We start from the raw sequence: 27,034 nt of genomic DNA on the forward strand, positions 1-27,034 counted from the left end.
GATCTGCAATCAGTCATTGTATATGCATATATTTGATCAAGTTTCTATTATTGCCTGAAACGCAGCTATGTTTCCTTCGCAATATGCACCGTGTTTCTATTTTCTGTGCATCAATAATAAACGTATGTATATATTGCCATTTTTGGATCCTCAGGTAATATTAAATGTGTTTTAGCTTTAAAGCTACTGACAGAAAGAAAGTATATGAACGTAAATTTCTGAAAAAAATGCTCATTGATTTACATGTGTCCATTATTTCGCATGTTTAAAGAAGTTTTGCTCAACAGAAGACGGTGATGTTTATAAGAAATATATGATTACAGTTTTTTTTTTCCTTTAAATATTGATTCTGAACATGTACTGCCAATTGCAAAGCTTGTCAAAACGAAGTAAATATTTTTAAGGAAATTTACAACTGAAGATATCAAGTTTCTGGAATAAAATATCTGTTTTGTATGCTCCCGCAGACTGACATTTTTATTAGCAAAATATTTTTTTCCTTAAATTAAGTCATATTGATATTTTCCTTAAACTAATTTTGCTTACGTAAAATTCAAAAGGTACCATGTGTTCATATGCAAAGCTTGCTGAGATTTCCCAGAATCAATGTTTTGATTTATCGCGTCTGTTATATTGCAATATTGAAAATACAGAAATGCAGGAAAAACTGCAAAATGGTATACTGCGAGAAAAAAGGGGACAGTTCTATATATCCCGTTCTACTGGGTCGATTGACGAAATTCGACTTGAGTTTTTCATTTTTTGAAAGCGCGACTTAGGATATGTAATACATTTATATATAGCATTGTTCTAATATAGGTATTCTGACACAAAAGTCGGACTTTTTCTGAAATGACATGCCAATTTGTTTACATATTTCTATTCTACGATTCAAATGAAACCAAACTGCCAAGTTTTGTAAAAGTTGCACGAGTAGTTTTTAAAACATTTTAGCAAAATTCAATGTTAAGTGAATTTCCGCTTCATATATATTTATTAATATCCCTTATTTTGCTTATTTTATTCTTATTCATGTTTCGAAATTTAGGTTCATTCCAAATAAAGTTAACCTATTTTTTATGATTTATTTTTAAAATTTGTATTTTTAAATAATTTTTATAAATTTTTTGAAAAAAAATTGGATTATAATCTATAAAATATTTGCCACCTTCTTAAAGTAGATGTATTTCTAAGCATACCTGCAAAAAATTAGAGTTTTTATTCAAAATTTCCTAAGATATACGTGAATCTACATTTTGGGCGTTTTGAAATTTGGCGTATTTAGTATAAGCGATAATAATGAAAATGTGGTTTGCGCACTTTGTTAAAATTATTTGAAAGTATGGACGATGACTTTTTTTTCCGCTCATGGACAATGAAAAAAAGTTTGCTATAAAATTAAGAAATTCGCCAAGTGAATTATTCTTGGCGCAAACTGAAAAAAAATGCGCCAATATAAAGTTTTAAATTTCTCTATAAATTTCTCAGCAAAAATTACGAAATTTAATATCTAGGCATAATTTGAGTCGTTGAATCGAAATATTAAAAAAAAACTGGCATATCATTCTAGAAAAAGTCCGCTTTTGTGACAAAATACCTATATTAGAACAATGCTATACATAAATCTAATATATATCTTAAGTCGCGCTTTCGAAACATGGAAAACGCTATTTGAATTTCGTCAATCGGCGCAGTAGAACGGCAGATATAGAACTGCCCCCCTAACTCGTTATGATAACTAACAGTTATGATAATTTTTAGCACACATTATTACATATTTATGTGATCCTATGCAAGTAATACTTGTATATGATATACATAGTGGAGAGTCATTAGGTTGTATCTATGTAGGAACTTAAAAACGGAAACTTATTGAGCATAAGCTACCCCAAAACTCTAAAGACAATTTGAGAATTAGCGCTATGTCTTGTAAATACATCAGAGGCACAGAAAGGATGCAAAAGGACCCTTTTATTAATCAAATAAAGTTTAAGAGATGGCACCAAATCGTTCTTTTAGGAGGAAACACTTTTGGCTTTAATCAAAGGTAACGGATAAACTAAAATTAATGGAATTTAAGTTCAGCCTAACGGATTCACAGCTTAGCTAGCTCTGACTGAAGTCGGTGTAAACAAGCCTAATGGCAAGAGTAACTCAACGCTGCAGAATTCTAATTGCTAGAGGATCAAAGTTAGCAACGTGGCCTTCAAACAGTCAGAACATGCTCTGATTTCACCCTCCCAAACCTCCCTTTAAGTATTGCCTGCATTCTACCTAATTTGAGTATCGCGTGGCCTAGTAGTTAGCATTCCGGGAGGGAAATGAATATAGGAAAGGTTTGATAGGAAAGGGGAGTTAACATAAAATAACGGGTTAAAAAATTAAAATTATCCTTATAAGTTCCTTTGAAAGGTAAGTCATCTGCGAAGCATCAGATTGATTGACACATTGTTTATTGCATAAAGGTGGTAAACAAATCAAGCATATTTATTTACGTTCCATTTCTAATTTAAAGAACAACTTGGGGAAAAACACTTACTGTAAAAGAGCACTTAAAAAATAATTTGCATTAAATTTTTTTAAAATACCAAATTAAGCACGATACTCGTTTCTTAACAGGATTGCTTGAAATATTTAAACGGTGCATTAGATTATTATCTCAAAAAAAGGATTAATTATTGCTTAGATTGTGCCTACAATTTCCCACTTCAAGCTTATAAATAACTACCTTTTTCCCGTTATCTCCTGTTTTGTTGTTAACTTATCCACGCAGTTTCGTATTCTTTAAATATTTATAATCATTGCAGGGTGAGCGTAAAATAAAGAATAAAAAAAATAATCTGAGTCAAGAGATATTAATCTGTCTAGCTCGTTCTTTAAATATTTATTTTAGTTATGTGCATCAAGATAATTATCATTTTAACACATTTTAATATCTAACCAGTTTGTTAAACATACGCTTTTGATAAGTTTCGAAGATTATTTCTTATTTTCCATCTACTTGATTGTAAATATTATTGCCTCAATTTTGGTGTATTCTCTAATGTATGTTTTGTGTTTTAAAATAACCTCACTGCAACATATTTGCAACATAATGGAAAAATCACAGAAAGAGTTGCAGACTTTTGATCTGTTGCCAACCATGACATTCTATTTTGGCGCAGGAAGGAGGGAATCCGTACGAAAGCGCACTGCAAAAAGAATTAGCCCTCAAACTAGATTAACTACAAGCATATCGTTTTCATTTTTAGTAGCACAATTTATTGCTTTATTGTTAAACGGAAATTCTTGTTTTAGGGAAAGTATTTTAAATTGGGGTAATTTTCAAAACTATAGATGTTTTCATAAAAACAGTTTGAAATATTATATCAGGGTATCAAATAAGGCAAGTTAAGCACATTTTATTATATTTTTCTGTGGACATAACAGCTTTTAATGTCTCTATTCCCTTCTCGATAAAACCACAGACCTAAACGATTTGCGCTGAATCATCAATAGCTGTTTCCCGTTCGTTCTGCATTCAATTATGTAATAAGAGAGATAAAGAACACATAGAGCGTTCTATAATAGAGTACCATTGTGGTTAGTTGTTCCATTTGAAGATATCGAAGTTACAGCTTAACTCGAAAGATTTCGCTTATAAAATCTTTTGCATTAAGCTAATTAGAATATTCCTGCAAAGCTTGTAGTTGGGAATGTTCCTGTTCAGTTTTGTGTTGGCGGGGTTTCCTTTTCTACTCTTACACCGCAATTTTTTTTAGATTATCAGTACTATCATTTATAAATAAAAACTCCTTTTCAGTACTGACTGACATCAACAAAAACCATACAAAGGTTATGAAGTCCGGACGTCCTTTCACAGAAACTAAGGAGCGAACATATTAAATGTCGATGTGTCCCCTGTAATGAAATATGGTACCATTGGTGAAAAGCATCGAAGCAGCATAAAAACTTAGCTCATCAAATACAACAAGCATGCCACGAATGTTGAAGTCACAAACTCAATAAATCACCTTGGCACGTACGTGCCTTCCCTTCGGGAGCTGAAATGTATAATTCATCCAACCAATTAGCGCAGATATTACCATGATATTAATCCAATCAGAAATTCCAGTCTGCAAGGTAAATAATTTTGTATTCAGATCATTTCTTGAGACACGCAAAAGCAAGTATCAGACGAAAGCAGTCTGAGAAAAAATTAAACAAAGCCAGTTTACGAGAATGGATCTGATGGAATAAGATAGTTGGCAAGAATAAAGAAAAATTCATGTTGGATGAAGTATTAATGAGCTATCAAAATGGGCTGAATCTAGAAGATGTGATTTTTCCATGATCTTGTAAGGGGTGCAAATTATGCCTTCTAAAATGTATTAATTCGAGAAGACAAATGCCTACACGGCAAAGCTGCCATTCAATGATTCTTGCATAAAGTTGTGGCCAGAAGACAAACAATGCAAAAACGTTAGGTGTGGTGTAAGCGATTAAGCCCGCTACATGTTTTCATCTTTTTGGCAGTTGAAGGATGTATTCCAAGTTCAGTCATGTGACATGCTTTGTATATGACCCACACCAGATTTGGGAGGATATCATGAAGGAATGCAGTTCTTAAATGATTTCATTTCGAAAAAAACCTTGTAAAGATCCCCTATGAGGTAGCGATTAGAACGAAGTGGCTTTTGGGTAACGCAGAAGAAAAAAACAGCAGAAACTTTGAGGTGTAAAACTTCTAGGTATAAATTGATGTTTTAAACCTAGGTAACATATGTTATTAAAGTTGTGTCACATTCCAGATTTCAGTTGACGTTTGTAAAACTTCGTTCATAGTGGAGGAAAATGAGTGACTTTTCCTCAGTGACCACTCTTCCTCAGAGGTCAGACTCCTGATGCGTGGATCGCTGGCGCCAATGAAATTTATATTGAAACGTTATTAGGGATATCGATAGGCTAAAGTCTATCGATAGTCATGACAGCATATAATAGTCTTGGCAAAAATCGTTGGACAAACACTATTGTGGAAGGAAAATGGACTTTCTGACAGAGCTAGATGGACTTTAAAGGGGATCAAAGAGAGCCAGAAGGACTTTAAAGAAATAGTGACTCCTGAAACAAGATACAAGTTCGAATGCAATCGAATAAGCAGGATATTTACGGCAGAGCTACTACCTCGAAACGTATAGTTTCATAAATAAATGTAAAACAAAGACTACAATGGTACTAAAAATGTAAAATATGGGATATTCACCAATAAAAACAACTACTGTTTTCAAGTGAGTCGATAGTCACACTATTTTCCATGTTATAATGAGTTTAATATAAAATACCAACAGAAACTTTCACAAGATGAAAGATACACACTCAAAAAGGCGACTTGCAAACAAGAGGAGAAAACGTATTCTAACTTTTTAAACATAAATTAATCACATTCTTCATGCGAGAACAGCTTGTGGCTCTCGAGCCTGCGTTTCATACATTGCCATTAACATATATATATTATTCTTCATCTATTTAAACTGTGCAGGCGACACTGCCATTCTCAGCAAATCCATCAACTTCAACTCTCAAAGAGCTGTTCAAAACTTACAAAATGCAATAGATTATATGTTCCTATGGTTCAGTGAATGGAAAATTAAAATTAATGAAAGCAATTCAACTACAATTTATTTTCAAAAGAACCCTAGACAACATCTCAATAGTATTATCATCAATAACATCCTTATTCCCAATGAAAAATGCATCAAGTATTTAGGAGTTTATCTCGACCAAAGACTCACATTCAAAGATCTCGTTGAAAATACATGCAAAAAAGCTAATCAAGCAATAGAAAGCATTTATGCGCTCATAGGGAAAAAATTCTAAACTTAGTCTAGCAACAAAAAGAGTAATTTATGTTCAGGCAATACGTTCCATTCTTCTTTACGCATCTCCAATCTTGGGCTGCTACTGCGAGAACTCACCGCACAAAAATTCAAAACGAGGCAATTCGAATAATTACAAATGCACCCTGGTTTGTGTGGAATAGCACCTTACACAACGGCTTGAAAATCAAACCAACAGATGCAGAAATTTTAAAGTTATATCATAACTTCTTTACAAAGTGCGACAATCATCCTGAAAATATTATTAAAAAAACTCGGAAATTATGATTACACAGGTTTTAAGTTTGTGTTCCTGAATGATACATGCGAAGAGTGAAGGAAATACTCTTTTGTGATCGAGAAATTTAGATAAAATTGTTAGTCTTTTGAGCACATGATATCTGAGTAAAATTTACATTTGGAGGAAGGGGGCTTTTAAATTTTTTTTTAAATCGTTTTATATTTTTTCGCTTTGTGAATTTGAGATTTAATTATTTATTTATATTTATAATGCAGTGATTTAAGTTTAAAAAAAAGATCTGAAAGGTGTCAGATTTTGTAATGAGCCAAAAAGAGCGTTTTTTTAACGTTTTGCATGTTACCTTTATTTATTAAATATCATCTTTTTAGATGTTTTTAGCTCTTAAATCACATAAAATTCAATTCAACAACAACATCACAAAATATTTTAAAATAGTAAAGCAGCAAATCTTTAGAATTTCCGATCTCGCACGCTGAAGATCAAAATGTTTTTTCTGTACAGTGTTGCCATTCTCGCTTTAAAATCGTCGAGTTTGTTATTCAAAAATTATTTAAGGTTTATAAAATTTTAAAGAGATAATAAAACCAATTCGAAATTATTAATTCGGGCTTTCTTGTGCCCATGTTCTGTTGCAGGACTATGTTATTCAAAATTTGATGGATCTAGGTACCGTTGTTTTTTCACAATGTGAGAAACATTCATGCAGATTCTTCATTATTTAGTTTCTTAAAATATAATACGTGCCGATAATATTTGGTGGCAACAGTTTGAAAAGTAAGCCAACGCAGAAAGTGAAACGACCCAAATGCCGTTTTGAGATTAATATCCTATTGGGTCTAACACCCTTTTGGCCTAAAATGCAGAGAAATAATTTACTCCAAAGTATGTAAGCTGAAAAGGTAACGTATAACTCCTTTAAAAATTAAATTAATGATAATAAAATGTAAATAATTTGAAATATTGAAGGCTACGGACATTCTTTTATTATTTCCTTCCACCACAGAAAAATTAATATGGCATTAGCTTTATTTTTGATACCTTAAGTCTCGCTAATATAATTTAACAAAATTTAATCAACGTTTGTGAATGCTGCATATATAGAATGGGAAATCTGTCTAGCATGACTTCCATTGTTTTATTTGGATATAGTCTGCTGTGACTATGGTGTTTAATATTTGTCTTATTTATATAATCATAAGCATCCATAACTTGCATAGGTGGATCCTGAAGCTGATAAGTAACAGTTTCTTATTTCTCAATAGCATGCCTTCTGTCAATGTAACTAAATATTCTATGTAACCTTATAAGGCATTTCTCCCGCCTTCTTGGCATGCCTTCGTGGTGTGGTGGTCTGCAAACTGGGCGCGTATTCCAGAGGTTCGCGGTTTGATTCCCAGCTAAGGCATTTGCTCATTTTTCATCTTGCCTGATTTCGAAAAATCTTAATATCTCTACAAGTGGCGCCCGAACTAAAAAGTGTTTTTGATGATTCTTCTCACCCAGGATTTGGCGGTTGGGTCCCCTAAAACCCCAGTCGCCCTTTAAAAGGGGGAGTATATAAAGTATTTCTCCCGCCTTCTTGGCATGCCTTCGTGGTGTGTTGCTCTGCACGCTGGGCGCGTATTCCAGAGTTCCGCGGTTCGATTCCCGGCGAAGGCGTTTGCTAATTTTTCATCTTGCCTGCTTCAAAAAATCCTAATGTCTCTGCTATCTTAACAACCAAGATACAAATGATAATTCACAGATTATGTACGGAATAGAGAAATTCTTCTCATGTGCTCTTGAGATGTAGTGGTTAGCATATTTGAGTCTGAAGACCTGAGTTCGATTCACGGCAAATGCGCAGTAAATCATTCAAGAAATCCCGCTCCCAGAATGGGCGTCTTTATAGTGGCTCCCAATAAATAAAAGATACAAATTAGAAGACACTAATTCGTCACCAATTCCGATTGTTTGAGTGTAGATTTCCTTAAATCCGAAGTAATGAAGCGTAAAGTTGAAATATAAAGAATTAATATACAATTTGCTTGTAATTGTAGGATAATTATCACCGCATCAGTTTCATAATATGAAGACTTGACGACGATTCGCGGCGAAGAAATCGTGAAGTTTTGCAGAAAATTTATTCCCTGTTGTCTGCATAAGTGTCTTAAGTCAAATTAAGAATTATACAGAAATAGTTTTATCATCTAGAACATAATAAAGATTAACGTTTTTCATTGGACGACATATTCTTTCTAGTAATTATCTATTTCTCTCATGTGTTGCTGTCGGATTAATTCGCAAATAATTTTGTAATGACAAGCACTCATGAAGCTTGTAGAGTCATTAGGTTACTTTAAAGCAGGAGATATGAAAAAATGAGCAATGCCTTCGCCGGGACTCGAACCTGAACCTCCCAAATACGCGCCGAGTGTGCTTCCATTTGCACCATTGAGGCATATGGAAAGTGGGGAGAAACTAAATAACTTATGTATATTAATATTTATACAGACTCATTATCTGGTTTGGAAGCACTAACAGATGTTGATAACACCAATATTTTGGTCTCGTATATAAAAGATCTCCTTGTTAAAGTTGAGAAAATACATGAAGTGAATGATGCATGTAAAAGCCCATATTGGTATTATGGGCAATGAGAGGACCGACATGTTGGCCAAAGAGACTGCTATGGGTAATGCCGGAGGATGCGTTCGACATTCAAGCATCAAAAAGAACTGTTATAGATAAAATCAACGATTTCTATTATGATTGCTGGAAAGCGAAATAGATTATAATTCAAAAGGGTTTTTGAAATATTTATGAAAAATATTAAAAAATACAAATTTTTAAAATAAATCATAAAAAATGGGTGAACTTTATTTGGAATGAACCTAAATTTCGAAATTTGAAAGGAAGAATTAAGTAAGTTTAATAAAAAAAAGAGAGATTAATAAATATATACCAAACTCAATTAAGATTGAGGAGCTGAAATTTTGAGAGTTAATTTTTTAAAAACTACTCGTGCGATTTTTACAAAACTTGGTAGTTTGGCGCAATTTGAGTCGTAGAACCGGAATATGGAAAACAATTGGTATGTTATTTCAGAAAAAGTCCGATTTTGTGTCAAAATACCTATATTAGAACAATGCTATATGTAAATCTAATACATATCCTAAAATCACGTTTTCGAGACATGGAAAACGCAAGTTGAATTTCATCAATCGACCCAGTAGAACGGGAGATATAGAACAGTCCCATTTTGTTTCGTAGGGTACATTAATTGGAACCAAATCATCAACATTGTATAGACACGCATTCATGTTTTGAAAACTGTTATTTATAATAATTTTTTCTTGCATCTCCTGAGAAAAGTCATTTCTGATTGCAAGATATAGTGAATAAACTTGTAATTATGAAGTTAAACAAAATGTACCTTTAAAAGCTCGATCTATTTTATAAAAAAAGTTATTTCATTTAGACGTAAATCTAAACAGAATATCAATTAAACTGCACTGTCATAACAAATTACATATTATTGTTATGTCAGCAAACTAGTGTTTATTTTATTAGGGACAAAATGTATCTTTTAAAGCTCGATCTACTTTTTAAAATAAGTTATTTAATTTAAACGTAAGTCTAAACAGAATATAAATTAAATAACACTGTCATAACAAATTACATATTATTGTTATGTCAGCAAAATAGTGTTTATTTTTTTAGGGACAAAATGTATCTTTAAAAGCTCGATCTATTTTATAAAATAAGTTATTTAATTTAGACGTAAATCTAAACAGAATATAAATCAAACTACACTGTCATAACAAATTACATATTACTGTTATGTCAGCAAACAATAACAGCAAACTAATGTTTATTTTATTAGCGACAAAATTTATCTTTAAAAGCTCAATCTACTTTATAAAATAAGTTATTTAATTTAGACGTAAACCTAAACAGAATATAAATTAAACTACACTGTCAATAACAAATTACATATTATCGTTATGTCAGCAAACTAGTGTTTATTTTATTAGGGACAAAATGTATCTTTAAAAGCTCGATCTACTTTTTAAAATAAGTTATTTAATTTAAACGTAAATCTAAACAGAATATAAATTAAACTACACTGTCATAACAAATTACATATTATCGTTACATCAGCAAATAATATCAGCAAACTAGTGTTTATTTTATTAGGGATATAAACGCAATACAAAAATAAGTATAACGTTAAAGTTTGCGGCAGTTACTTTTATCAAGTAACACATTGTTCTGACTGCAGCAGCGATAAGACTGAAGTTATATGTTAGTAATATTTACTTTTTTGTATTTTATACTAAATTAACACTTGCGTTGTACTTTTATGATTATTATCCACGTTTTGCGTACGTAAGACGATTTGTTCAGATTATTCTAACGTAGAAGAGTATTTTATCCTAAACCTTATCTTAGCTTATCCTATAAAAGGATGATGAAGGGATTCCAAAGAAAACATTAATCGTGCAATGCGTGTTTTCTGTTTAAGATTAGTTAAATAATTATCTTATAATTCGTACTACTCGAAACGAGATTCTAAATGATGTAACTCGTCTGTTTTGTGATTGGTAAACCAAACTGCCATTTCCAGAAAACTGAAGATTACGTGTTGTTTATTATTCAGAAAAGTGGTACCTGTTCTCTACCTTGCGATTTGTTCAGAGAAATTGCGTCTTTGTGACTGCGAGTGAACTTTTGAAGAAACAATTGGAGAAAAAAAAATCAGATGACAAGGATGACCAGAAGTCATGGGATTTCTTCAGAGTTTATTCCAAATTGCCTTCATAATAATATTAGTAAGAATGTTTAGATGATGACATAGAGCAAAATTGGACATCCTTGGGTTGCCTATCACGTTGCATCGGTGCTTAATATTAAATAATCATACTAGAAATCTCACGTGATTGCAAGGTCGGTGGTCACATGAGTTTGACAGAAGAGCAATTAGCTCAAGTATGGGCCATTACGAGAACAATTGAACAGACCGGACGCTGATCTTACAACTGAATCGATAACTCAAAGTATTTTGCAAGAGGAAAATTTCCACCCAATCCAGAGTCACGAGTACAACTTAATAGTACCTAATAAAACTTAAAGCAGTGGAATCATTAAGAAGTTTAATATTTGGGGAACTCTGGCTCATACATTGTTACCTGTTTGGATTGTGAATCAACTTTGATATTCTTCTCGCTTATAGCTATCAATAGTGCACGTACGTACTTGGCATTTGAACCGCTTCTTCCTCAGAACAACTATGGCTCCTCAAACTGCTAAATCTCTGATGAAAGAATTCCGAGCTAGTTTTAGTATGTGTCTCATTTCCATTTTTTATACTTCATTATTTTATTTTACGTTAACTACATTATTAAAAATGATTTATATGTTTAAAATAAGATTCTAAAAGAGTTATCTTGAATGTAACTCGACAAATTAGTAATTCTGAGTAATACATTTTTCTGTGGGACAGAATTATATCTAATTATCTACTGCTTAACAGAGGATTTAATCATTGATGTAATATTTATAAATTTTTGCTTACATAATTAAACTGATTTATATTTTATTTTAATAACTTTCGTTAAAACTTCTGTTCATCCATGCATAGAGTTCTGAAGAAAATCGATGATCAGCACGAAAGATTACCGATCTAAACTTTAATAGACGAAAACCAATTAAGAAATCTTTTGAAGCTGAAGTTTTAGTTGATTTTTTTTAAAGAAAAAAAATGCTGAAGTAAATTATTATTCATAGCGTATAAGATACTTCTTCCTAGCAAGCCTTCTTGGTGTGGTGATCTGCACGCTGGGTGCATATTTCAGAGGTCTGTGGTTCGATTCCCGGCGAAAGTTTTGCTAATTTTTCAATCTCTCTTGCTTCCAAAAAATACCTAATGTCTCTACAAGCGGAGAAAAATGAGAATATTTTTGGTCTGCTCATTAGAAGAGTTTTCATAAATTTTCTTATCTGGTCTGAAGTTTAAAAGACGCTATAATTTTTATGTGCTTCACATTTTATTAAAAAATGTAATTTTTAGTTTCACTATGACTTATATATCTTACAAGAGCGCCCAAGAAATATATAATTTTGTTTCTTACAAGGGGTCTAATTTTTAAACTATGTCCAATTGAGATTCTTGTTAATTTTCTCCTCATAACTTCTTTTTACTTTTGCCAAAAGAAACTTTTTGCTCTTTAAGTACCAGCTCATGTAATTAAATAAAATACTAACACTAAATTAGTTTCAACAACTGAAAAAAGAGCAGGATATTTAATAACAGTTTAATGGTTTTTACTTTCTCAGAAATAATATTTTCTACAAACTGTATTTAATTAGCTTGTTATTTTGTTTTACATACATACAATGCATACATACATATATAAACTAATTATTTTACATGCAGAAGGAAAATCTGAGAATATTTACAAAATTTTTATTTCATTTTTAAATAGCAAGCGTTTCCATTAGAAAGCAAATTCCGCATGTATTCATTTACAGCTCTTCTTTTATTTCATTTAATACATTCGAAAATTTCCACAATTAATTGGTATGAAAATATTTTTAATTTAAAATAATTCCGATTACAAATGATCTATTAGAGAGGAAAGGAGGACAGAAAAAAATATTTTTAGTTAAATCATATGTACACTGAGAAAAAAAAAATCCATTCTACTGGGCCAATTGACGAAATTCAAACTGCGTTTTAAATATCTAGAAAGAACGACTTAGGATTTATATTAGATTTATATATAGCTTTGTTCTAACATAGGTAATTTGACACAAAAATTGGACTTTTTCTGAAATAACGTAAACTCAATTTTTTTTCCATATTTCAGTTCTACGGCTCAAATTATGCCTAGATATTAAATTTTGTAATTTTTGGTGAGCAATTTATGGAAAAATTTAAAAATTTATCTTGATGATTTTTTTTTTCAGTTTGCGCCAAGAAAATTCACTTGACGGACTTCTTAATTTACAGCAACACTTTCCTTCCTTTTTTCTTCATTGTCCACAAGCAGACAAAAATTATCGTTCATACTTACAAATAATTTTAACAGAGTACGTAAACCACATTTTCGTTATTATCGCTTAGAATAAATATGCCAGATTTCAAAACCCGCCAAAATTTAAATTCACGTATATCTTAGGAAATTTTGAATAAAAACTCTAATTTCTTCTAGGTATACTACTTAGATATACTTCTACTTTAAGATGATGGCAAAAATTGTATAAGTTATAATTCAAAGTTCTTTTCGAAAAATTTATAAAAATTATTTAAAAATAAATATTTTAAAGATAAATCATAAAAAAATGGGGGAATTTTATTTGGAATGAATCTAAATTTCGAAATGTGAAAGTAAGAATCAAATAAGTTTAATAAAAAAGAGATATTAACAATGTAAATTGATATTGTTATGTGTAAGTTGAATTTGATATTGTTATGTGTAAGTTGAATTTGATATTGTTATGTGTAAGTTGAATTTGATATTGTTATGTGTAAGTTGAATTTGATATTGTTATGTGTAAGTTGAATTTGATATTGTTATGTGTAAGTTGAATTTGATATTGTTATGTGTAAGTTGAATTTGATATTGTTATGTGTAAGTTGAATTTGATATTGTTATGTGTAAGTTGAATTTTATATTGTTATATGTAAGTTGAATTTGATATTGTTATGTGTAAGTTGAATTTGTTATGTGTAAAACAATATCAAATTCAATTAACATTGAGAAGCTAAAATTTTGAGAGCCAATGTTTTAACATCTACTCGAGCGATTTTTACAAAACATGGCAGTGCGGCATAAGTTGAGTCGTAGAATTGAAATATGAAAAAAAATTGGCATGTTATTTTATAAAAAGTCCGATCTTGTGTCAAAACTCATATATTAGAACAATGCTGTATATAAATTTAATACATATCCTAAGTCGCGCTTTGGAGACATGAAAAACGCAAGTTCAATTTCGTCAATCGACCCAGTAGAACGGGAGATATAGAACTGCCCCACCCTGTAATATTGCGCTTTTGAGACATGAAAAACTCAATTTGAATTTCGTCTATCGGCCCAGTAGAAATTAAGATATAGAAATGTCCCCCCCCCCTTTTTTTTCGCAGTGTACTTTTCGTATTATGCTGAAAATAATATTTTAGAACAAGATTAATTTAAATATTATGTAGAAGGTGATGGAGAGAAAATTTATCATGCAAAAGAATTTGAGGCCTATTTTCTTTAAGGAGAGCGCGCACTTTTGTGGAAAACGTTTTAACTAACTCACACCTTGAAGGAAATCTCTAAAAATCCAATTGTACTATTGGTATGATTCCAGGGGACTTCGCCGGGAACTGTGGATAAATTACCAGTGTTCAATCATGTCCCCGCCATTGGTTATCAAGAACATATCACTGTTCCCATTACCATTACGAGAAAGGAGAATTACAAAATGAAAAACAGATCAGGGAGCAAACCTTTAAGAGCTGAAACAGTAAGACTGCTTGGCTGACGTCTCAAATGCTCATTTTCAGTACCTTAAGAGTTCTTTTTGCAGAACTTCGTTGCACTTTAGCACGCGATTTCTTGCGCTTAATAATCGTTTTCTGTTTTCCTAAAAATAAGTACTGTTATAACCCCTTTCCTTAATCTCTAATTTGCCTTCTTTTCTAACATTAAACGATGCTCGCTTAAGTTTTGGGCTCTTGTATTCTTGTATTAGAAAGTATCGTCAGGGTTATCTAAATATGAATTATGTTTAAAACAAGTTATAAATTGCTAGAAACTGTATGCAGGAAATTTCAAATCGTCAGCAATTTTCCTAGAGCTGGATTAATATACCATTTCTGATTTAAATTACTGAAAAATTTTTAAAGATAATTTTCTATGTGTAGTAATTAGTAAAAACAGACTTAAATTTGTAATAATTGCTTTAATTGTATATCTGTGCATTAAAAATCAGAATTAAGGACATTTGATTCATTAAAATTTTAAACATTTATATGTGTAGGCTCGGTCCTTACTGTCTAGGAATATGATGTCTGTAAACTTACTTCTTTTGTGGCTGTCTAGGGGCTAAAAACTAGTCCAATTTACAAATAACTTGAATATTTAATGGAAACATGAATATTTGCTACAAACTACAAAATGATTAGATGTGTAGAAGGATAAATTTACATAGATGATATTTACAGATGAAGAGAATCGACCGTCTTTTGCATGTAAACATCTTTCAGTCGCATCATCGTCTTAATGGCGGAATCGTCTGACTTCTATCATCGGAAAAGTAAAAGATTTATTCTCACAGCTTGTCGCGTCATCCGATTATAATGAACGATGCCATCCCACATATGGTTATTTAATGGCTAAAATAAACAAATTCCAATTCTCAAATTTTGGCTTCCAGATGCCCATATTCGCAGTAGTATTACGTCATTCAAAATTGGATAGCTCTAGATACCATAGTTTTATCTCAATGCGAGAAATATACATACATTTATGCAGATTTTTTATTATTTAATTTCTTCAAATATAATGCAGGACTCTAACATTAGGTGGCAACGATTTGAAAAGTGATACAGCCTTTTAAAATTTTCAACGCAAAATCGCAAAACGAATATAATAGTCCTTCAAGTACTAAGCCCCTTTGAACTAATAATAGAAATATGTGCTTGTATTTTAGATTTCACTTTTTTTATACTGATTCTATATTGTCTAATGAAAATCTGTCAAGGGTTCCAAGTAAAGACCATTTCCAGTTTATCATTGCTGTCAAAATCTATTATTCTGTTCTTAATCATGATTGCATAGCCATCGTATGCGCATGAATAACTTTGAAATAGCAAATCTGAGAAATTTAGGTTTATATCATAATGTATTTTTCATGGAAAGCAAATCATAGTTTCAAGTACAAAACATTTTAGTTTTGGCCAAAATCCAATACATTGTTACCGTTGATATAAAAACTTTAAATACGAAAACCTCAAATATTTTGCATTATATTTTAATATTGTTTTTCATTAAAAACTGTTATGGGATTCAAGCAAAGTACCATTTCTGGTTGTCAGATTCCACACAAAATTTAACCAAGTCTTCATATGAATGCAGAAAGCTTAAATACGGAAAACATAAATTTTTGGAAGTTTAACATAAGAGTTATCGTGGACAAAAAAAAATGTCACACATACACACAGACAGATAGACACTTAGACAGACATCACTGTAAAAACAGTACAAACGGATTGTGGTTACTCACTGAAAACTCACTATCGAATTTTTGGACCGAAAACATTACCTCCCTCTCTACTGTATATAGGTTAGCGGGAGGTAAAGTATGTGCAGACGACTTTATAAAAAGAACCCGGTGATTTGAATTCCTATAAATTAAAGTTAGAACAAAGCAAAACTAACTGATAAACAAAATACGGTGCAATTTTACTATCATGTGAATGTCTTAATTTTGCTTTTTTCCATTGTTCAACATTTTGTTTTTTAAATATATGATAAAATAGCTGCAAAAGGCTAGAACATCTTGTGCAGTTAGTAAAACTTATATAGCGTAAAGTAACTCAATTTTTGGCATTACAGTACGTATTCTGAGTTTGATCTAAGTTATTCTGAGTTAAGATACGGAATTATAGGGAATATAAGAACTGTCACCAATGATAAACTTGTATAATGCTTAGTGTCGAATCGAGATAAACTATCATTCTCGATATGCATATATCCCAAGTGAATGACAGACTTTAAGTTTGTCGAGACATTAGGTTTCTTTAGAAGCAGAAGATGTGCAAAATTGAGCAACGCCTTCGCCGGGATTCGAACCACGGACCTCACGAATTCGCGTCGAGAGTGCTGACCACTACACTACAAAGGCAGGCTAAGAAGGCGGGAGAAATACCTTATATACTCCCCTTTTTAAAGGGAAACTGGAGATCAGAGGACCCCTTCGCCAAATCTTGATGGTGAAGAATAATCATTCACCACCTTCTAGCTCGGGCGCCACTGTCAGGACTTCTGTCCCTTCTAATAGCCTTTGGAAACATGACCAGAGTCCTGAGTAGTAACAGGGAGTTTACTCAACCTATGCTCGTGTGTGCGTGTAGGACAAACAATACCATTAAGAAGGCTTAACTTTACCCTGGCCACTGTCAGGACTTCTGTCCCTTCTAATAGCCTTTGGAAACATGACCAGAGTCCTGAGTAGTAACAGGGAGTTTACTCAACCTATGCTCGTGTGTGCGTGTAGGACAAACAATACCATTAAGAAGGCTTAACTTTACCCTGGCCACTGTCAGGACTTCTGTCCCTTCTAATAGCCTTTGGAAACATGACCAGAGTCCTGAGTAGTAACAGGGAGTTTACTCAACCTATGCTCGTGTGTGTGTGTAGGACAAACAATACCATTAAGAAGGCTTAACTTTACCCTGGCCACTGTCAGGACTTCTGTCCCTTCTAATAGCCTTTGGAAACATGACCAGAGTCCTGAGTAGTAACAGGGAGTTTACTCAACCTATGCTCGTGTGTGCGTGTAGGACAAACAATACCATTAAGAAGGCTTAACTTTACCCTGGCCACTGTCAGGACTTCTGTCCCTTCTAATAGCCTTTGGAAACATGACCAGAGTCCTGAGTAGTAACAGGGAGTTTACTCAACCTATGCTCGTGTGTGTGTGTAGGACAAACAATACCATTAAGAAGGCTTAACTTTACCCTGGCCACTGTCAGGACTTCTGTCCCTTCTAATAGCCTTTGGAAACATGACCAGAGTCCTGAGTAGTAACAGGGAGTTTACTCAACCTATGCTCGTGTGTGTGTGTAGGACAAACAATACCATTAAGAAGGCTTAACTTTACCCTGGCCACTGTCAGGACTTCTGTCCCTTCTAATAGCCTTTGGAAACATGACCAGAGTCCTGAGTAGTAACAGGGAGTTTACTCAACCTATGCTCGTGTGTGCGTGTAGGACAAACAATACCATTAAGAAGGCTTAACTTTACCCTGGCCACTGTCAGGACTTCTGTCCCTTCTAATAGCCTTTGGAAACATGACCAGAGTCCTGAGTAGTAACAGGGAGTTTACTCAACCTATGCTCGTGTGTGTGTGTAGGACAAACAATACCATTAAGAAGGCTTAACTTTACCCTGGCCACTGTCAGGACTTCTGTCCCTTCTAATAGCCTTTGGAAACATGACCAGAGTCCTGAGTAGTAACAGGGAGTTTACTCAACCTATGCTCGTGTGTGTGTGTAGGACAAACAATACCATTAAGAAGGCTTAACTTTACCCTGGCCACTGTCAGGACTTCTGTCCCTTCTAATAGCCTTTGGAAACATGACCAGAGTCCTGAGTAGGAACAGGGAGTTTACTCAACCTATGCTCGTGTGTGTGTGTAGGACAAACAATACCATTAAGAAGGGTTAACTTTACCCTTTATTTCTCACAGCGAACAACCATTCCCGCACTTCGGGATACAGTGACCAGCACTTATGGTCTAAAACGTAGAAAATAAGAAGTAAATCATCAGTAAACTAACCTAACTAACTAAAATTAAATGCTTTACGGAGAACTAGTAACGCGAGGATTGGCCTTTTGACACTACGTATGTAGTGAACGAAATGCAGAAACTACAATACGTCTTCAAATATCAACAGGAACTAAGTTCTGGCCAAAGGCAGACATGAACTGACTAAGGCACGCGCGTGGTAAGGCAGCAAGAAGTCTCTCTCTTCTCTTGGTTAAAAGCCACTTCCTAAATACCTATACAGTTTGCAACCTCATTAGCATAAGCAATTCTGCTCACGCTTACTCTGGCTGGAAAATAATAGAGGATAGCAAAGTTTTAAAATAAAATAAACGTTAATAAAATTTAAAGTCCTTACAAGCTTTGTCTCAGGAGGTACCCTCTTCAAGCTCGTAGATAATGTTTCAGTATTTTCAAAGTTTTCTTTTAATGAAGTCGTTTCTTTGCATATGTTAGCAAACGACAGGACTGCCGAACGAACCCAAATGATGATTTAAAACCTCACATAAAGCTCTATAATGATGTGTTTGGCTCTGGATTTTTTAATGTAATATAATAATATTTATTTAATGCAGAATCCATAGGATCCATACAACTACAGAATGCATCCATAAAAAAATTCCCGAGTCACAAACACAATCCTTTCAGACACATTAAGAATAGCTACTGTAAGATGTCGAGCTTCTTCAAAATTCATTAAAAACTTAGAAAAACTGAAAACTGAAACTTAGAAAAACAGGAGTGCTGGACTCAGTGCATCAAGTTTTAAATATTTAAAAATTTATTTCCAGCACTTAATTTTGTTCTAATACTTATGCAAAATTAAATATTTAAAAGTGACCAATGATCGAATTCAATTTAAGATTTTCAAGTTTTTTAGAGTTATTTAGTCTTTTTAAAGCCTAATTTTCAATTTAAAATTCTTCAAACATTAATTTTATGTTTAAATTTCTTTTATATCACCAAGCATATATTACATATGTATATAAACTTTAAGCATCTAAATTTATTATTAAATTAGAATAAAAGCAAGGCAATTTCTCTATAATATAATAATTGCAACCGTGTACACAATATCAAAACAAATCCAATTAAAGGAAAAATTCGTAGGAGAACAAACTTGAAAAATAAAAATGCGAAGGCGAAAATATACAGAATTATGAAAATAAAAATTAATCTCTTTTCATTGAAACTCCAATTCAGAACTCATCAGGGGAAAATGAATTAAAGCTTCATAAAAGTCGACTAATATGTTCCGAAAATATGTTTTGTTCTCCTTGTCCATTCCGGATCAAAAACTGTAAAAAGATTTCGTCAAATATTTATTAAAGATATTATTTATAATATTTATATAAAATCGGAAACTCGAATCTCAAATGCACCAGAAGAGAGAGAGAAAAACCAATAAATTTCGAATTAAAACCACACAGAATGTTTTCAAAATTTGTTACTTTTTTGTCTGTAATTAATTACTTTTTCAGCAGCATATCGCGTGGAAATATTATTGGTATATTGTATAAAACATTTCTTCAATACTGTATTATATATATATATATATATCGCGTATTTGTACGTATATGTATATATTTCATATCTACCACTAGCACATAATCTCAGAAGTAAATATCGATTTGCGAAATAAAAAAATAAATATCGATTTGCGAAAGAATGAAATTTTAAGCTACAGTTTTGAATAAAAAAAAAAAAAAAAACTAATTTTACTCATGTTCGCCTAGAAATACATCTACTTTAACGCGATGGTAAATCTTTTGTAAGTTATAATTCCAAAATATTTTGAAAAAATAATAAAAAATACCAGTTAAAAAATAAATAAAAAAACATCTGCGAATTTTATTTGCATTGAAATCAAATACGTTTAATAAGAAGTAAGATATTAATTAACAAATAGATGCCAAATTGAATTAACTTTAGGAGCTATAACTTTGAGAGCTAACTTTTTAAAAACTACTCGTGCGATTGTTACAAAACTTGGAATATTTGAGTCGTAGAATCGAAATATGAAAAAAAATAGGTACGCTGTTTCAGAAAAAATACGATTTTGTGTTAAAGTACTCATATCAGAAAAATGTTACATATAAATCTAATCTATATCCTATATCGCGCTTTCTAGACACGAAAAATGCAAGTTATATTCGCGAGAAGTATACATATATTTAGTGTGTATATACACATTTTTCTAAAAACTACATACACCTGCGTACCATAAGCTCTGCGTAAAATATAATATTCCCCTAAAACACGCGCATATTTCGTTCACGTATGCACTGATTAGACTATCACTCATAAACAAACAACGCAGTTATGTCATACATTTATAATATTTTTTCTTTGTAAACATGTACATAATTCTAACTTTATTTTTTATTTCATATGACTTCTTTAAGCTATTCATGAAATTAAGTTACATTTTATTATTTTGAAACTAACCAGTAGTAAATGTAAACAAACAAATATTTGTATTTATATATGTTAAAAGTAAATATTCCATTTAAAATAAACATTTCTCTTACCAGTAGTATCTTAGGTTCCAAGATTCCTCAGATAAATACAAGATTTTTTTAATAAAATTTGCGAAATTTCAATATCCTACACATCTAAAGGTGCACACACTAAGCAAATGCTACAAATAAATTCTCATTCGCATGCTTGACTTTCACTCAAAGCCTCAAAATGCCAGCGGCAGTGTAAGGTCAGTTGGTCAAAAAGTTCAGAACAAGCTTTGACATCGAAATCAGCATATTACTCTTCTACTTTGAATACTAAAGCTAATTTTCATCACTACTGTTAGCACGGTTATTACTACCGTTATTTGTGTACCTAAAACTACATTATTCTAGTCCTTGACTCGTAAAGACAGGTTTCGATAGACATAATAACGACTGCGGAATCTCCAGTGGCAAAGTATTTTGCATGTTTAAAACAAGCTTGAAATATTGAAAAAAAGCTTCCGATAAATTTTAGACTTGTTCGGCGTATGCTACAAGTTCTTTTTTCCCTATTATCAAAAATATTAAAAATATTTGTGTGTGTGTGTGTGTTGTGTTTTTAGGTGACTGTGGGGATAAATATTAGTAAAATATTATGATTTTTAGAAAATTATAATTTTGAATAGTTAAATACTATTACCTCTGTTCCGCAAATTATCTTTCGTGTATATTGATTCCATGTTAAAAGGTGTATGCGAATCTTCTAGGTTCAGGCTGTCAAAAATTTAAAAATGCTTAATTTTGATTTTTGTGTAGTAACTCACATCTGAACAAAACAGAAATAATATTCTTTAAATCGCGACTTTAGACATTCACTTATTAAAAATATACTTCAAGCAAATGTCTTGTTAAGTATCTTTTTGGAGCATAAACTGATGACTCGAATAAAATATGAGTATAAACGCTCCAGATAATATGAAAAATGATCATTTTGATAAAACAGCTTCATTATTTAAAGAATTTTGTTACTAAAAGTAATTTTATTCAGCCTATTTAGTAAACGATATCATAGTAGTGCTTTAGATAAATGTGATTAAAATAGCACATTTTTATTTAAAAGGGAGAGGAGAGGGGCTTAATCACGTCCAGGTCACCACTATGGCGGCCCACGCCATAGTGGTGACCTGGACTTAATTTAATTTATTGCTGGCTGGTGTTGAGTGCGTTTGATGTTTAGAGAGGCTTTGCTCGGGCTTTTACATGTACAGGCTGAATCAGAATTTCAGTGCGAGGGACCGTGTCGGTGCGACAACCACTTTGGCCTCACGAACAGAATATTGGGTGTGTTTCATGCGAGTCGAATTCCTTACCGCTGGCGTAAAAGGGTTTTCTTGCGCTAGGTGCAAGAATTCCGAATCTTGCGCATTAGCGAGCTTTCAGTGGTCAAGATCGCTACAACTGTGAAAGAATACTATAAGTGTGAAATTAAGTGTACTATAAGTGTGAAATGAACTTGAAAAATACGCACAAAAAAAAAAAGAAAGAAAATCTGAAAATATTCAGATTTTATATTACGCCCAAAGGGGCTCTTTTTTTTTTAACATTTTGTGTGTTACCTTCATTTATTAAATATTATGTTCTTCGCACTTAAATAATAAAATTCAATTAAAGAGCAATATCACAAAATAATTTTAAAAGAGCATATCTTTAGAATTTCCGATACACAGTCTCGCACGCTGGAGTTCAAAATGTTTTTTTTTTCGTACAGTGTTGCCATTGCTCGCTTTAAAATCGTTAAGTTTCTTAATCAAAAACTCATAAATGCTTTACAAATACAAAATGGATAATAAAACAAATTCCAAATTTGTACTTCCAGATCCCCATATTCAGGTGGAGACGTACGTTATTCAAAATTAGATGGCTCTGGGTACCGTTGTTTTATCACAACGCGAGATGCATAAATACATTTATGAAGATTCTTTATTATTTAATGTCTTTAAATATAATACAGGACGATAATATTGGGTGGCAACAATTTGAAAAGTGAAACGCCACAAAATGCCAAAACGAAATTAATAGCCCTTTGGGCTAAAAGGCTACTTTTCATTTGATTTTATTAATAATAAGTATTGTCTATTGTTGTTTAATTGTTCTATTTTTTTTGAATGGATTTGCCTGAAATTGATGCCCTTCATTTGCTCACTACTGTACATAAAGATTGAAGTAAGTTTTGGCAGATAACGTTTAAATTCAATGAAAATAGGCAGAATAGGTTTTTTTAGGTGTTGGTGAAAACTGGCATGTCACCTAAAACAGTTAAGACATTATAAGTTTGTTGTAGTTGGTTTGTGCCTTATATATATAGACCGATTGCAAACAAAAAGGAAGGTGCACAACTACATGTCAACGTTCTGAGGCTACTCGTTTTTGAGTTTTGCGAGATACGTACGTACTTATGTGCATACAGAAGTCAAGAAAAGAAATCTCTTCCGAATCCATTTTAAATCCATTTTACAATCCGTTTTGGACAAAAGAGTCCTTTATTCTGTCCATACGTGCAGATGTCACGCAAAAACACAATTTAAATGGATTCGAGAGCGGTCAAAATGGATATTTTCGTTGAAATATGATAGACGAAATTTTTCGCGATTACAATTCTTCCTTTACTTCGTACAAAGAAGTAAAATTATATAAAGTAATGGTAAATAAAAGGATGATTCCATTATCTATTGATGGAAGCTTTGAAAGTACTGAGGAGTAAATATAGCGTCATCTCCTTACAAGATAAAAAAGTATGCTGAGTGCACTGAGAGTAAACTGAGAATATTTTGTATGTCCAGATAGGTTGGAGATCCAGTTAGTCCAAGTACTATTATGAGTTTTCTTGCACTCAGTACCTTTTGAGTCATTTATCATAGTTCATTACTTGTCATATCTTAAGGTAATTTTATAAAACAAATAACAAGATAATCAGATAAGATATTATTTCTCAACTACGTATTATTTTTTTAGATGTAAATTAAATATTAGACAATAGAAACGAATTCAAATGGTAAACATTTTTTATATGAAAAACAAAATATCGATAGCAAAAATTGGACAGAAATTGCATAACAAGAGAGATATAAATTGTTTTCATTACTTTTAAAAATTTCCTCATGTTCTGTTTTGTTAAAAGAAAAATATAATTCGAAATAAAATTATCGAGACAACATCTTAAATGCATTGTTTATTTGAAATGATGCAATTATCTGGATAATTGAAGGTAGCAATAAATGAGTATTATTTTTTTAGATGTAAATTAAATATTAGACAATAGAAACGAATTCAAATGGTAAACATTTTTTATATGAAAAACAAAATATCGATAGCAAAAATTGGACAGAAATTGCATAACAAGAGAGATATAAATTGTTTTCATTACTTTTAAAAATTTCCTCATGTTCTGTTTTGTTAAAAGAAAAATATAATTCGAAATAAAATTATCGAGACAACATCTTAAATGCATTGTTTATTTGAAATGATGCAATTATCTGGATAATTGAAGGTAGCAATAAATGAGTACTCCGTTTAAAATTTAGCTTTAAAAATAAATAAAGCATTATCTTACAGTCCAAAGTGTTATTCTTCTGAGAGATAAAAGAGAGTTTCTTTAACTTACAGTCGTCTAGTTTAACTTTCAAATGGCGCAGCCACAAAAAGCAAAGAATCGAATTAGTTTAGGATTCGAAAAACTAACCACGATTAATTTTCCCTTCTATTTGGTAATTTATTTACAGTATTTTAGGTACTTCATTTTACTGCTCAAAGCATAAAAATGTAATATTATAGGTAATAAAGAATAGCGAATTAAAAATATTGCACTTTATTTTCTCTTTCCAATTATTTTAATCATACTAATATTAAGTACGTTATTTTATTTTTCAGTGCATTTTGACAACATTTGTGTTACTTCATATCCCAGTAGATAAGCTTCTCCTTTTAAGCAATGAAGAATTGGATAATACAATAAATGTAGAATACACGACATCATAACTCATTATCAAATTTAATTGGGATGTCTCATTAGAATGTTTTGTTGCTATTCAGTGTTATTATAAAATAAGTTTAACGACGATATTATGTAATTAGAAAGAGTAAAATATGGAGAGCGTGGTAATTGTTAGAATTATTTCTGTGTTAATTATTAGAACACGCCCATCTGGATGAATTATATTTATGCATTTAATCGCTCATCAAGTGTTCATATTTTAATGTAAACTTTGACATGAAGGCAAAATTTTTGTCACATAATTATAAAACCAGTGATGATATTAATGATATAAACAATGTCTGGCGATTCACGAGAAAATCATTGCTAGCGGTCATTCAGAAAACACCCAGTAATGCAACTAAATGAGATTTTCGACTTATTGTATTAATGTGTATCCACGTTGGTCGACTTAGGAGCAACACCAGGCGTTCTTGGCTAAGACCTATACTTAGATAGACCGGTTCCAAGGGTACATAATCAGTCTTTACAGTGATCATTCAGTACTAGGTTCAGATTTACGCATGGACCGTTCTATTCATAGATGTAGGAAGCTTATTCTTACCACCTTACCACCATGCTTCTGGTAGTGTCTTGTCTGCCTCTCGGTTGTGGAGACGCAACATGGTTAGATATTGAAAGGTTGTCCTTGGGGGGGGGGAGGGTTGACCTACCGTTGGACAACACTGGATAGTCTAGACCTGTACTCTGTTCTCTTTGTAGGTGACCGGTTATGGTCCGTCGCCGCTGACATGTGATTCAATATTGTGTGCATATTTGTAGCCGTAGGTTAACCGGGAGGTTATGCCCCCTGGATCATCTCTGGAGGAGACTCATAGCTCTGTTAAGGGCCCAGATCTGGAAGTCTCCCACTTTGGTGTACTACTACTACTACATTAGCGTGTAGTAATAAATCATACCAAGAACGGGATACAGATAAAATGCGAAAACACATTATAAAGATATATAGTAGCATAAACAGAAATAACTTCTTAAATCTTACTTTCTGGGAAACGTTCAATTCAGAAAAATCCAAAAAACTTTAGAAACATACATACAGTTATGATTTACGTACAGTATATGTAATATGTATACAGTATGTTTGAGCTAATGGAGCATTAGTTAAATTACAGTCCAACAAAGAAGGAAATAAATGATTTGGACGAAAAACTGATTCACAGAGAAGCACTGTGGTTATCGTTTTAGAATTATTAGGCCGTATGCCTACCATATGTTTGCTTATTTCGCAAGTTAAAAGACACATCTTTTTTTCAATGACTTTCGCAAATGAAGAGACTCATCTTCTTTTGAATGACCGGAAACTTGTTTTCATGCAGTTCAACGAGATTCGTCATACTTGTCTGTCTATCGACAGTTATTTTACCAAAAATATTATCTGGGATATTTCCCAAAGAGTAGACAGATATCGAGCGCTCAAGAAGAGGGGAATGACACACATAAACATCTTATTCGAGGATAGCACATTCGAATAATATTCGAACTAGCACAGTACAATGCGAACTAGAACTTAGCTTTCTCTAACACTCTACCGTCCAAGGCGACGCAGGCTAAAGCAAGACAGGCAGAAACACATTAAAGATTAAAAGAAAAGTCAGTTGAATATCTACAAGAAAACAGGAAATGCATTGGTTTTCAGGTCATTTTTTTAATTAAAAACATATGAACAATTAAAACTGAAAGTCATTGTGGAAGAGAAATAACAGCTAAGTACATCGCCACAGCCCAGACTATGTTTTTTTTTTTTTTTTTTTTTTTTTAAGTTTTGCTCAAATTAAATACCTACAAGAAAGCATGGAATGCATTAGTTTTCCAGTCTATTTGCAAAAAAAGTGTGAACAATTAAAAATGAAGTCATTGTCGAAGAAAATAACAGCTAAGTACGTCGTCACAGCCCAGA

At 32.2% G+C, this 27,034-nt stretch overlaps 2 protein-coding genes across 4 annotated transcripts in view; one reads left to right on the forward strand and one right to left on the reverse strand.

Moving 5' to 3' along the window:
* Positions 1 to 27,034, reverse strand: part of LOC118186940 (SEC14-like protein 2) — a 124,284-nt gene that overhangs the window by 96,624 nt on the left and 626 nt on the right. The window contains exon 1 of one of the 2 annotated variants that reach the window (XM_085814544.1): positions 21,171 to 21,311. The exons of the other annotated variant lie outside the window; for it this stretch is intronic. The gene's annotated coding sequence lies outside the window, so the exon portion shown is untranslated. Of the gene's footprint in view, positions 1 to 21,170; positions 21,312 to 27,034 lie in introns of those variants that run through there. 2 annotated transcript variants of the gene reach the window in all.
* Positions 1 to 27,034, forward strand: part of LOC118201854 (retinal-binding protein-like) — a 142,948-nt gene that overhangs the window by 45,211 nt on the left and 70,703 nt on the right. Inside the window, exon 1 of one of the 2 annotated variants that reach the window (XM_085814543.1) lies at positions 11,167 to 11,441. The exons of the other annotated variant lie outside the window; for it this stretch is intronic. Coding sequence (XP_085670669.1) covers positions 11,390 to 11,441 — 52 coding nt within the window. The 5' untranslated portion in view covers positions 11,167 to 11,389. Of the gene's footprint in view, positions 1 to 11,166; positions 11,442 to 27,034 lie in introns of those variants that run through there. 2 annotated transcript variants of the gene reach the window in all.

Source organism: Stegodyphus dumicola, chromosome 4, assembly GCF_044657685.1.
Source record: "Stegodyphus dumicola isolate Sdum_Otavi_A_Nest chromosome 4, ASM4465768v1".
In the NCBI taxonomy this organism is placed as follows: domain Eukaryota; kingdom Metazoa; phylum Arthropoda; class Arachnida; order Araneae; family Eresidae; genus Stegodyphus; species Stegodyphus dumicola.